The following is a 13,073-nucleotide window of genomic DNA, read 5'->3' as shown; positions in this document are numbered from 1 at the left end:
ACTCCATTCGGTGCTTTCTGCTATACCTCCATGCCGTTCGGCCTCAAAAACGCTAGAGCGACTTATCAGAGAGCTATTCAAACATGCTTAGCCGATCACTGGGGCAAGCGTGTGGAAGCTTATGTGGACGATGTGGTGATCAAAACATAAAATTCGGAAAATTTCATTGAAGATTTACAGCTGGTTTTCAACAGTCTACGACGATATAGATGGAAGCTTAATCCCGAAAAATGTGTTTTCGGGGTACCAGCAGGAAAATTACTCAGGTTTATTGTCAGCCACCGGGGAATTGAAGCTAATCCAGAAAAGATCGAAGCTATCATGAGGATGGAGGCACCACGATCACAGAAGAAAGTTCAAAGACTTACCGGATGTATGGCAGCCCTGAGCAGATTCATATCCAGGCTGGGAGAAAAAGGCTTACCATTTTATAAGTTACTCAATAAGGTGGACAAGTTTCAGTGGACTTCAGAAGCACAGGAAGCCCTAGACGCATTGAAAAAGTTATTGACGACACCGCCGGTGCTGAAACCGCCACGACGGGCCACGTCGACTCAACCAGCTGAAGATTTGCTGCTATATATCTCTTGCACGACTCACGTGGTGAGCACCGCGTTGGTAGTCAAGCGAGCAGAAGAAGGACATGCCTATCCAGTGCAACATCCTGTTTATTTCATCAGTGAAGTTCTGGGTCCCTCGAAGAAAAAATACCCTCAAGTTCAGAAGCTATTATATGCAGTACTTCTAACTGCACGCAAGCTCCGTCACTACTTCGACGACCACAAAGTCATAGTAGTCACGGGATTTCCGATAGGAGATATTCTTCACAACAAAGAAGCCATCGGGAGAATAGCCAAATGGGCCTGCGAGCTGGGATCTCACGACATTGAATTTCGACCTCGCACTGCCATTAAAACTCAAACACTGGTTGACTTTGTATCGGAGTGGACCGAACAACAAGTACCAGATAACCCAGAAACTGCAGAAGTATGGCGAATGTATTTTGATGGCTCGTTAAAGCTGCAGGGAGCAGGCGCAAGGATCCTCTTTACTACACCTGGAGGCGAACACCTCAGATATGCCCTACAGTTGTTATTTCCAGCCTCTAACAATGCAGCAGAATATGAAGCTCTGATTCACGGACTGAACATTGCTATATCACTGGGCATCAAGAGACCGATGGTATATGGAGATTCTATGGTAGTCATAAGTTAGATAAACAAAGAATGGGATTGTTCAAGCGATTCCATGGGAAAATACTGCACTGCCGTCTGGAAATTAGAAGATAAATTTGAAGGTCTAGAATTTCACCATGTAGAGAGAGATCGAAACACGGCAGCTGATGCGTTGTCCAAGCTAGGATCCAGTCGAACTCAGGTCCCACCTGGAGTCTTCGTTCAAGAAATATCACACCCAAGCATCTCACCGGATCAGGCAGAAGAATGTAATACTTTGAGCCAACCAGAGTCAGATTCTGATGACTGGAGGAGGCCGATCATCAAATATATAAAAAATGAGGAGGAGCCAGATAACAAGAATACAGCCGAGCGCATCGCAAGACAATCAGCTCACTATACACTCATTGGGGAAACACTATATAGAAGGGGTGCATCAGGAGTCCTCATGAAATACATTCTCTCAGCTACTGGAAAGCAACTTCTGGATGAGGTCCATGCTGGGCAATGTGGAGTACACGCAGCATCTAGGACCCTGGTTGGGAAGGTCTTCAGGTCAGGTTTCTATTGGCCAACAACGAAGAGTGACATAGCCGAGTTAGTCCAGAGGTGCGAAGCCTGCCAGTACCTGTCAAAACAGCAACATCTACCAGCACAGCAGCTGAAGACTATACCCATAACTTGGCTGTTCGCGTGCTGGGGATTGGATATGATTGGGCCTTTCAAGAAAGCTCAAGGAGGATACACTCATGTACTGGTGGCTATCGACAAGTTCACTAAATGGATAGAGTTCAAACCCATTGCTTCCTTAAATTCAGCTAAGGCAGTGGAATTCATACAAGACATAATATTCAGATTTGGAATATCGAATAGCATCATAACTGACCTGGGATCCAACTTCACAAGTTCAGAGTTCTTTGATTTCTGTGAGCAGAAGAGCATTCAGATCAAATATGCTTCGGTGGCGCACCCAAGAGCCAATGGGCAGGTTGAAAGAGCTAACAGGATGATATTGGAGGCCCTCAGGAAAAAAGTCTTCGATAAAAATGAAAAGTTCACAGGAAAATGGATAAGGGAGTTGCCCTACGTCGTTTGGAGCCTTAGAACTCAACCTAGTCGAGCCCTGCATGGAAATACTCCTTTCTTCATGGTCTACGGTTCAGTGGCAGTACTACCTGCTGATCTCAAGTTTGGGGCGCCAAGGTTGATCTTTGAGAACATAGCAGAAGCTGAGGCTACTAGGCTAGAAGATGTTGATGTACTCGAAGAAGAACGGCTGAACATGGTGATTCAATCAGCGCGATACCAACAAACTCTGAGGCGCTATCATGATAAGGCCATACGACGTTGATCCTTCGCAGTGGGAGATCTCGTCCTCCGCTGAATTCTAGCGGGGGAGGGACGACATAAATTGTCACCTCTATGGGAAGGACCATTCATAGTAGCAAAAGTCACTCGGCCGGGATCATATCGTCTTACTCAGATGGACGGAACAGAAATTGGGAACTCATGGAACATAGAACACCTTAGGAAGTTTTACCCCTAGCTGTATTTCGAAAGCTATTGGGACGACAATGTACTCTGTAAACTGGGAAATATATCATCACTGGGAAGACTTCAAGAGCGCTCAAATTATTCATTGTCGACCTGCATTCTTACTTAACTCGGGTTGACCACTATGCCCTGCTAACGGAGCAATCAGCTTAAGTCGGCAACGACTTAAGACGGTGCAACATGCTCACGCTTACTTAACTCGGGGTGACCACTATGCCCAGCTAACGGAGCAATCGGCTTAAGTCGGCAACGACTTAAGACGGTGCAACATGCTCACGCTTACTTAACTTGGGGTGACCACTATGCCCTGCTAACGAAGCAATCGGCTTAAGTCGTGAATGACTTAAGAACGGTGCAACATGCTCGCGCTTACTTAACTCGGGGTGGCCACTATACCGCACCAACGAAGCGATCAGTTGGAGTTGATACCAATTCAAACTGGCGCAACACACTCAGCGCGTATACGGTTACTCATCCAGGGGCGGCCTCTATGTCCCACGAAGAAGTCTCGAAACCATTACGCTGCATTTTACTTCTACAAATATAGATACTGTTGAATTCTAAACAATAGGAGAACAATAGTAGCATTCAGTACTAAAACGTGTCCTCTAACAAAACATCCGAGCACGTTAACCACGCGCTCAAAGCATACAGTGTTTTTCTATTTTGCAACGTTCTTCTCAGGAGCAACCGACGAAGAAGGACGACTGGAGGAATCAGGAGCGGCGTTCACATCTGCCACTATGTCGTCAAGGACAACCACACCAGGTCTCCTCATCAGAATCTGCCTCGCGCGAATAGCTTTATCCATAGCTTTATTGCGCTGGACCCTCAGAGTAGCGGAAGTCTCTTCAGCAACCTTGACAGCCAACTGAGCGGTCTCTAGCTCCTGGGCGACGGATTTCTTGGAAGCACACAGATTCTTGATGACAGCATCTTTGGCCGATATCAACTGCCTGAGGCGAATCACGTAATCCAAAGATTCCTGCAGCTTATAACGAAGATTGTCCAACTCCTCCCTGGTGAAGCGATGACTCCTCTCCAAGATGGTCAGTGAGTTGTTGGAGTCACGGTATAATCTGTCAAGATTGTCACGAGAAGTAACAAGGGCACGTTTTTCTTCCTGCAAACGGGAATCAGCCTCCTCAAACGTCAAGCAAGCAATAAGAACACAACAAAACAAAGCCCGGATTCACAGGTCACCTTTTCAGAGTCGAGCTGAGCGCGGAGAGTAGAGTTCAGCATGTTAGCGTCATTCAGAGAAGCACAGACCTGGGCCAGCTCTGTCTGACTTTGTGAATACTTTTCCTCAAGATCGGAGCACCGCCGGACCAGTTCAGCTTGACCTTGAGAATGTTTTTCTTCAAGATCAGAATACTGCCGAGTCATATCTGGCGAGAAACAGTCAAGCAAAGGTGTTAAAATAGGAAGCAGTTTAATAAGGTAGCCAAAATGAAGCAAAAGAGCACTGACCAGCATTCGCCGCCTCTAAGTCAGTAACACGCCGCTGAAGCAGCACCAGATTCCAACGCGCCAGAGACAAAGCTCCTTCTGGGACAGAAGCACCCTGCAACATCAGCCGACTAGACATCTCATCGACCAACGCCTGGCATTAAAAAGCAGGCAAGCATGAGAATAATTATCTGCTTGGGTAAAAGTCAGACCAGAAGAAACCAAAATACCTGGAAGTTGGAGAAGAAGGAGGCGACTCCCAAATCATGAGAGATCAGCTGATGGCTCGGCAAAGGATCACCATCTGGAGCAACTTGCAACGATTCAGCAGGGACCAATTCAGTGTCATCAGCAGAACCCAAAACTCTGTCATCAGGTACGCTAGCCTCTAAAACGACCCCTTGACCAAAGGCTTGGGCTATCACCATGCAACCAGAGTGTGGAGGAGAAGACCCTACGTGAACATCCATGGAAGTGCAAGAGGGAGAACCCGCTCGGACACCCTCAGGGGCTGGGTCATAGCTTGCGCTACCCATCCGAGCCGGATCATCTCCGGCAACACCCTTGGGGGCTGGGTAGTAGCTTGCGCTACCCATCCGAGCCGGATCATCTCCGGCAACACCCTCAGGGGCTGGATAAGCGCCAGCACCATCATTGAGGGTCGAGTTCTCTGCAGCAGCTACCTCTAAGGCTGAAGGTCCCTCAGTCAATTCCATGGGAGCAGGGCAATCCAAACCAGCTTCCTGACCCTCAAGACCGCGCTCCAAGGTCGATGAGGCGCGGGACGCTGCCCGGGAGGACCCCAACCCGGCGTTGAGCGCATCAACACAAACATCCATCGCGCCACCATCTGCCGGTTCTGATAACAGATCTTCTGGAATCATGTCCTCAAGAGTATGATCAAAGTTCGCCAAAGATAATTCTTGCAGACCAATGAGGGCAGACAAGGCTGGAGAAGGAACACCGCTACTTTCCCCACTAGCTATGTAACGATGGCTGTTCTTCCGAATCAGAGGGATGTCGTCCTCTTCTTCATCATCCTCATCAACAAGACGGACAACACACCCATTGGGATCAGCGTCGGACGGGTCACACCCATTGGGAACAGCTTCAGTGAATTCAGGCACTGGCACTTCCTCAGCAACAGGAGCAGAAGGACTGGCACCCTGATCCAAGCTAGACACCCGACGAATACGTCTTTTCTTCTTTTTCTCCCCCTCAGCAGGAAAAGAGGCTTGAACGGCTCGGCGAGAATGTTTTGGACGAACATTGACAGACTTCTGAGCGTCCAATGCTTTGTCAACCCCAGGAATGGGCACCACCGCCAATGTTTCAGCAGGAGCGGCATCGGAAGAATCCCCAGCCAACATATCCAGCATAGCACCTATCTCTGCATCACTGGGATCCAAAGGCACCTCAAAATGAACCTGCCGTTCATCATCAGGAATTTCTTCAAGCGAAGCAACCAAAGCGCTAACTTCTTCGACAGAGGGTCGCACTCTAAGGCCCAAACCGCCATCACCAGTAGGAGGATTTAACACAAAATGGATGAAGGCCTTGGAAGGAGATAGGTTCCAGGCCTAATACGCAACAGGGGTGCCAACATTCGATACCTTGCCTCTGAGTATCATTTTGAGCCGGCTTACCAAGTCCACAGCAGGAATTCTTCTGTTGGTAACCCGGGTTGAGTCAGCCAGGCCTCGGTACAGATAGGCCGGGTGTGCCCTGTCTTTCAGTGGCTGAATATTCTTGAAGACAAAGTCAGCAACCATAGCCTCTGTAGTCAGACCTCTCTCCTTCAACAATCCAACTTCAGCCAACAGAGCCCCTGCCTCGGCCACCTCCTGGTCTGTGGGGGATTCGGTCCAGCTCGGAGTGCGAACTTCCGGCTGTCTCCCTGACCATGGTGGGAGGGAATTCCCATGATTCTCCACGATAAACCACTTTAAGCACCATCCTTTGATGCTGTCCTTGAGTGGGATGTCAAGGTAATCAGTCTTCCTCCCACGGTGCATCTCCAAGCTCGCGCCCCCTACCAGTTGGTGCTGCCCTCCGGCCGTCCCAGGCCGACAATGGTACAAGAACTTCCACATGCCAAAGTGCGGCAGAACGCCAAGAAAAGCCTCACATAAATGAACAAAGATGGAGATTTGCAGAATGGAATTGGGGTTCAGATGGGTCAGATTCAAGTGATAGAAATCAAGGAGACCGCGGAAAAAGGGAGAAATAGGAAGAGCAAGGCCGCGAAGGAGGAATGGAACGTAAACAACAGACTCATGGGTGTCTTCTGTTGGAACAGTGACCCCACAGCAGATCCGCCAGGAACAGAGCTCTTTCGGAGGAAGAACTCCGATGGACACGAGATGGAGAAGGTCAGACTCAGAAACAACATACATATGGTTACCTGCGAAAGGCAACTGGCTGTTGGGATCGATGGGGGGAATGACAGCAATGGACGAACTCGAGGCTTTCCGCTTGGGCGCCATCTCAACCTCGCCAGCGAGCGGAGCGGAAGCAGAATCGCAAAACGGCAGAGAGAGCCTGGATGGAGGAAAGCAAGAACTAGGGCACGGAATGTGGAGACACGCAACAATGCAGTACATATGGGGTCTTCCCGGGCCAGATGCCGTTTCCAAAAAGTGCCCAGTCATCACCCAGCGGTTATTTCTAAAATGCTGGCGTGCCATGTCATCACTCAGCTGCTATTTCTAAAAAAGCAGGCGTGCCATGTCATCACTCGGCCATTATTTCCAAAACGGCCGACGCGGCCCAAATTGACTCAGCTGTTGTCTCTAAAAACGCTGACATTACCTGACTTCACTCGGCCGTTATCTCTAAAACGCCGACGTCGCCATCAGTCACTCGGCTGTTACCTCTAAAACGCCGACGTCGCCGTCAGTCACTCGGCTGTTACCTCTAAAACGCCGACGTTGCCATCAGTGACTCGGCTGTTACCTCTAAAAACGTCAACGTTGCCATCAGTCACTCGGTCGTTGCCTCTATAACGCTGACATCACCAGTAACCACTCGGTAGTTAATTCTAAAAACACCGATGTGGCCCGGCCATCATTCGGACGCTACTTCAGAAGCGCTAATGTTGTCAATAATAACTCGGCCGTCGCCCCTAAAAGCGACAATGTGACACCGAGTGACTCGGCCATTGCTTCTGAGGCACCGACGACGCAGAGAAAACGAACGGAAGAATGATTCGAGAACTCCAAGTTACTACTCAAGCATAGCAGACAGAGAACATCATGGACAATAAATATTGCAACGATCATCAACTGACCAGGAGGCAAAGTAATTAACACAGGAGGAGACGAAATCGTTCTTCATAAAGGGAAGCTACAGAACTTACAAATCAACTCATTATGAGTTGATACTTCCCTACTACTACTATATTACATTCCACTACTCTATACTACTACTACTACATTATTTCACTAATACTATTTCTACTACTAATCTATACTAACATCTAAAACCAGTGGCGTCTAGCCACTGGCCTAGTTGATGCCCCTGCTGCTGCCCTTGCCGCCGCTGCCACCGTCGCCGCTGCTGCCCTTGCCGCTGCCGTCACCGCCCTTGCCGCTGCCGTCGCCGCCGTCACTGTCGCCTCCGTCGTCGTTCCCGTCTCCGCCATCGCCGCCGCTGCCCTCCTCGGACGAGTCCGAGGAGTCCTCCTCGTTTGAGGAGTACTCCGACTCATCCGAGCCCTCGAGCCCGGCGCGCTCGACGGCCCGGATGTAGGTCCAGACCTCCGCGGCAATCCCCTGGGAGTCGTCTGAATCATCAGACGACGCCGGGGGAGAGACGGGGGCCGGAGATCCCTCGGACTCGGAGGAGAACTCCTCCTCCGAGTACTCCGAGTTGCCGAAGTCCTCCGAGGGAGGAGTCGGCTCACGTTTGCACTTGTCACCAGAGCGAGGCGAAGAACCGCTACCTTTCTTACTCTTGCCCATGGTGGAGAAGAAGGAAGAAGAAGAGAGCAAGCAGCAGAGAGCAGTAAGAGATGTGGAAATGCCGGGGAAGCAAGAACACTATTTATAGAAGAAGAAGGCAAACGCTCACCTCCTACCACGGCCACTGAACAGTCACAAAAATTCAATATGCAATTCAAACCGTCTGAAGACACGTCAGGCGGCTGACGCCGTTTCACGCAACACAACACCCATTGAGGGGGGAGGCCCAGGAATTATCGGTATATTTTTCAAAACTGTCACATCCGTGCAGTACGTGCAATGAATACTTCAAGACAAAAGTGAGATATCAACAAGGATCAAAGGAAAGCCAAATATAGCCAACAAGGTACAAGTCTAATCGACAGAAGCATTGAAGCAAGAAGTGATAACGAAGACTAGCCAAGGGTCACGTGTCGAACGTCCAATCAGTCACAGATCAAATAAATTGCACTGCTTAGCAAGATATGGGCAGATCACGAACTCGGCCTCAAAGACAAAATATATGCTGACCTCTAAAGCATAATATCAATAACATAGTGTTGACCTCCAAGGCATTAGGCAAGAAGGGAAGAATATTACTTGAAAAGGCATAAAATGAAGATCTTCGAGTGGATTATTTTCAAAAAATCCACTCGAAGCTCGGGGGCTACACCCATTGGGAGCACCTTCGGTGCACCCAATGAATCATCATCTCAGATCAAGACAATGCTGACCTCTAAAGCATAGGGTGAGATCAATACAAGGCTGACCTCCGACAAAGTACAAGTGGAAGATGAAAGTGATTTCTGATAATACTCAAAGTGAAGACCTTCGAGTGGATTATTTTCAAAAATCCACTCGAAGCTCGGGGGCTACACCCATTGGGTGCACCTTTGGTGCGCCCAATGAAGTTCGAAGCCCTACAGTACGAAATGCTGACCTCCGAAGCAAGAGTCTGAGACAGAACACCAAATTTCGAGCAATAAAAGCAGAAGAAGGCAGTGAAAAATTGTTTTTATCGGACCACTCAGAATTCAGAAGCGTTGGCCCGACATGCTTATCCCCAAAGCGTTTTCTTGTTAAAATCAAAAGACTGGAAGCTGGACCTAGGATCATTGGGCCGTTTATTTCAAAATCGACCCAAAGATCGGGGGCTTGTGGGGGATAGATATCCCCCGGGTCCACCAGAAGGATAAAAGACCTCACGAAGGTCCCAAGGGCTCCATAATTCGTGAGGTCATCTCCTGGTGGGCCTGGGAGAGACGACCAGTGAAGCAAATCGACACAAGGTCGGATCGGTGCAAGCCCAGACGGCCCAACGACTTTGAGCAAGTAATCACAACAGAGACCCGATCTTCCCGCGCTGGAGCCCCGTACGACGGAACCAAGTGAGGATGGGTCGGCAGAACTATAGGAAGATAGACTCAATCGGTTCACTATTTCTTAGGTGCATGTGGTTATCATATCTGCATGTATTGCCCCACGGTCGAATATATAAGGCCTAGGGGGCACCCCTTCAGAATAGATCGAACTCACTACTCAGCCATCCACCCTAACTCTCTACGTTCCTCGCACCAGAGAACTACCTTGTAACCCACCACATAAAGCACTCTCGCCAGGACGTAGGGTGTTACGCATTTCAAAGCGGCCCGAACCTGTAAACCATTGTCTTCTGTTTCTCGTGCAACCGGCACGAACCATTGAGCTACAGTCGATAACACCGTCCTACTTCTAAAAGCACCTTGAGGGGTAACCCCAGGTGTGCGGTCGGACCCAAAACACCGACAACTGGGGTGTAGTTCGCTTCACCGTCGTGTCGTCAATGGGGCTCGGTGTATGCGGCTCGCTCTGCCAAGGTTGGTTCGCCCCTTGGGGAGGAGTGCGTTGCATTTAGGAAACCTAACGGGCGGCTACAGGCCCAGGGAATCTTTGTAAAGGCTACGTAGTGAGACCCTGCCTACTCACCTTGGTAGTGTTTAAGGGTTTGATCGGCCCGAGGCAAGAGGGAATCACGACTTGTGGGTAAAGTGTGCAACCTCTGCAGAGAGTAATGAAACTGATATATCAGCCGTGCTCGTGGTTATGAGTGGCCAAGGGAGCTCCATTGATTAGAGATACTTCATCAGAGATGGTTTGTTTACAGATGATGATGAGGAGGATGGTTATGATTATGCTTATGGTAATGGTAAGTGGTACTCTTTCCGTTTGGAAAGGGTACTTTGGGTTAATAACTTGGGTTAATGCTAAAACCTAGCTTTCTACTAGTAATAATAACCTGACCAACTAAAAGCAACTGCTCGACTAAACCCCACATAAAGCTAGTCCACTTCAGCCAAATAGGACATTTGCTGAGTACGTTGATGTGTACTCACCCTTGCTTTCACAAAACACCAGGTTGCCCTTGGTGCAATCTATGCTCAGGTAAAGAAGAAGGTGTCGAGACGGATCTCCAGGAGTTCTAGGACTTCGACGAGTTTGAGGATTAAGCTAGCGACCTCCCCCAGTCAGCTGCCTATGGTGGATTTGTTTATGTTGGCTACGTTTCGATTCTGTGTACTTTGATTTATATTATGTAAATGACTCTAGTCTGTAATACTATTACTTACTCTTTATTGTAATTCGAAGCATTGTGCTATGATGTGTCATTTATGTAATCGCTGTGTAAGTGAATTACTGATCCTGGCACGTACATGGTTCGCATTCGGTTTACCTTCAAAATCGGGTGTGACAGGAGCACCAAGTGGGATGACCACGAGATGGTCAAGGTTATTCTAAGATCCCTCGTTTTTCTTAACCCCACACAAGTTCAATTAATTCGAGGTGATCCTAGATACACGCTAATGTCTCCCGAGGAAGTGATAGGTAAATTTGTGAGCTTTGAGCTAATGATCAAAGGCTCCAAAAAGATCATCGAGCAAGGCGGATCCTCCTCCGTACCCGAAGCACAACCCGTTGCATTCAAAGCAACAGAGGAGAAAAAAGAAGATTCTACTCCAAGTAGAATCCCCATCGACGCCTCCAAGCTCGACAATAAGGAGATGACGCTCATTATCAAGAGCTTCCGTCAAATCCTCAAACAAAGGAAGGGGAAAGAGTACAAGCCCCGTTCCAAGAAAGTATGCTACAAGTGTGGTAAGCCCGGTCATTTTATTGCAAAATGTCCATTATCTAGTGATAGTGACAGGGGCGACGACAAGAAGGGAAAGAGGAGAGAAAAGAAGAGGTACTACAAGAAGAAGGGCGGCGATGCACATGTTTGCCGGGAGTGGGACTCCGTGTCACACCCGGGTTTCGGGGCACCAAGACCCGGGCGCGAACATAATCACCAGGTGTGCTGGGACCAAGTCTCACACATATGATGAATCATGGCACAGGATCGAATGTCACAACTTTACTATATAATAGGAGTTCTATACAAAATAAATAAATAATTACATTATAAGAAGACAACGGTCCAGCAACCCAAAGTTGACTGGGAGACGACGACCTAGACCTCTCACGAACTCGCCACAGCATCCTCCATGCGCCTCATCCTGCGGTACCTGTTCTTGACCTGTGGGGGGGGGGTGTGAGACAGCAAGAGTCAGCTCACATACGTTCATCGCTCAACAAGTTGTGGGGAATAATGTGCATGAACTCGCCAAAGGTGGGAGCTCACGTGAAGTGTAAGGCTTACCAAAGAGGATGGTTAGAGCTGAGCATTGCTTTTAAAGTTGGTCAAAATTTTATTAGCAATTACTAAGTATAAGTAAATACCAACCCAATTAAGTAGTAGAACAAAAGTAACAACATCACCTGCGATGCAATGCATATGACAAATTGAATTTAAGTTTCATAATTTAATCATCAGAGAGTCCTGAGCTGCTCATGACCGTGAGCTCGGCTAGTATACCAGTTTTACACTCTGCAGAGGTGGTACCCTTTACCCACAAGTCATGTTACCCATCTGCCAAGGGATCGCGACTTCCCATACACCTCTACCGAGGAAGCGAGGCAGGGTAACACTACGAGGCCTTTACAAAGTTCCACTAGCTTCAGAAAACCCGCTACAGTTTATAGGAAGCTCCAATGCAGGGTTCTTGCCTGACCGCCATCGTAGCAAAATCAAGCAAGGACCTCCCTACACTGACCACTCCCCTACTGCCCTTGCCCCTTTCGGGTAAGGTAGTCCTCCACTAGCTTTCCTAATTAATCAGCCAAGGGCGTCCATAAACCCTTATGGTGGCACATGTTTCTCAAGTTAAGCTCTATGTTCCAATTAACATTAATGATCTTGACATGAACAGTAAATAACAACGGATAACAAAAGTATAATCATGAATAATGTGTATCTCAATGCCCAAAACCACATATAGCACTAGCAAGTACTACCCAAAAAGTTCAGTGGTAAACAAGGCATAAAGATAGACAAACTAGGGTAACCTATTAGGTCCCATCAAAATTAACCTATGCATATCATTATGATTAATTAGAACATGAATGGGTAAAAGAAGTGATCAAGGGCACAACTTGCCTGGCACTTGAGATTCCAGATACCAACTTGCTCTTCAGATAACACGTGTCCTCACTGCTAAATGTAGCAATACAGACAACATGGCATATGCAAAATTAACATCACACCAAACATAAGAATAAACTATGTAATAATAATCTACACTGCGTAACGAGATCGTAGAAACAAGAACCACTAAATTCGGAGCTACGGTTATTAAGTTATGAATTTTCGAAATTATTAAGTACTTGGCACGAAATAAATTAAGTAAACAATTTTAATTTATGTTTCATGTCTAAATAGAGTCACTAGGTGATAAACAATATTAGAACAAAATTAATACAACTGGAATGAATCAAAAAGGAGTTAAAATAAATTTTCTATGAATTAAACAAGATCCTAGAATTATTTTTATACTAAAAATCATTTTCTTTATTAGTTTTACCAATTATATTAACC

At 47.6% G+C, this 13,073-nt stretch overlaps 1 protein-coding gene across 1 annotated transcript; it reads right to left on the bottom strand.

Moving 5' to 3' along the window:
- Positions 1 to 3,390: 3,390 nt before the first annotated feature.
- Positions 3,391 to 4,609, bottom strand: LOC109941709 (uncharacterized). Its single transcript, XM_020542915.1, has 4 exons — positions 4,412 to 4,609; positions 4,203 to 4,335; positions 3,933 to 4,120; positions 3,391 to 3,852 (listed from the first exon to the last, which is right to left on the bottom strand). The coding sequence occupies exons 1-4, from the start codon at positions 4,607 to 4,609 to the stop codon at positions 3,391 to 3,393; spliced, it is 981 nt and encodes a 326-aa protein (XP_020398504.1).
- Positions 4,610 to 13,073: the final 8,464 nt, after the last annotated feature.

The sequence above is a fragment of the Zea mays genome, chromosome 8, assembly GCF_902167145.1.
Source record: "Zea mays cultivar B73 chromosome 8, Zm-B73-REFERENCE-NAM-5.0, whole genome shotgun sequence".
Lineage (NCBI taxonomy): Eukaryota > Viridiplantae > Streptophyta > Magnoliopsida > Poales > Poaceae > Zea > Zea mays.
The sequence above is the reverse complement of the archived record's forward strand: the minus strand, read 5'-3'. Positions and strand labels throughout refer to the sequence as shown.

What these genes read in the sequence shown, in the direction of transcription:
- LOC109941709 (XM_020542915.1), bottom strand. Translation starts at nt 4,609, where the DNA reads ATGGTGATAGCCCAAGCCTTTGGTCAAGGGGTCGTTTTAGAGGCTAGC. An exon ending in CCTTCTTCTCCAACTTCCAG is followed by an intron (nt 4,336 to 4,411) that starts GTATTTTGGTTT and finishes TTTTAATGCCAG; the next exon opens with GCGTTGGTCGATGAGATGTC. An exon ending in CTCAGCTCGACTCTGAAAAG is followed by an intron (nt 3,853 to 3,932) that starts GTGACCTGTGAA and finishes TCCCGTTTGCAG; the next exon opens with GAAGAAAAACGTGCCCTTGT.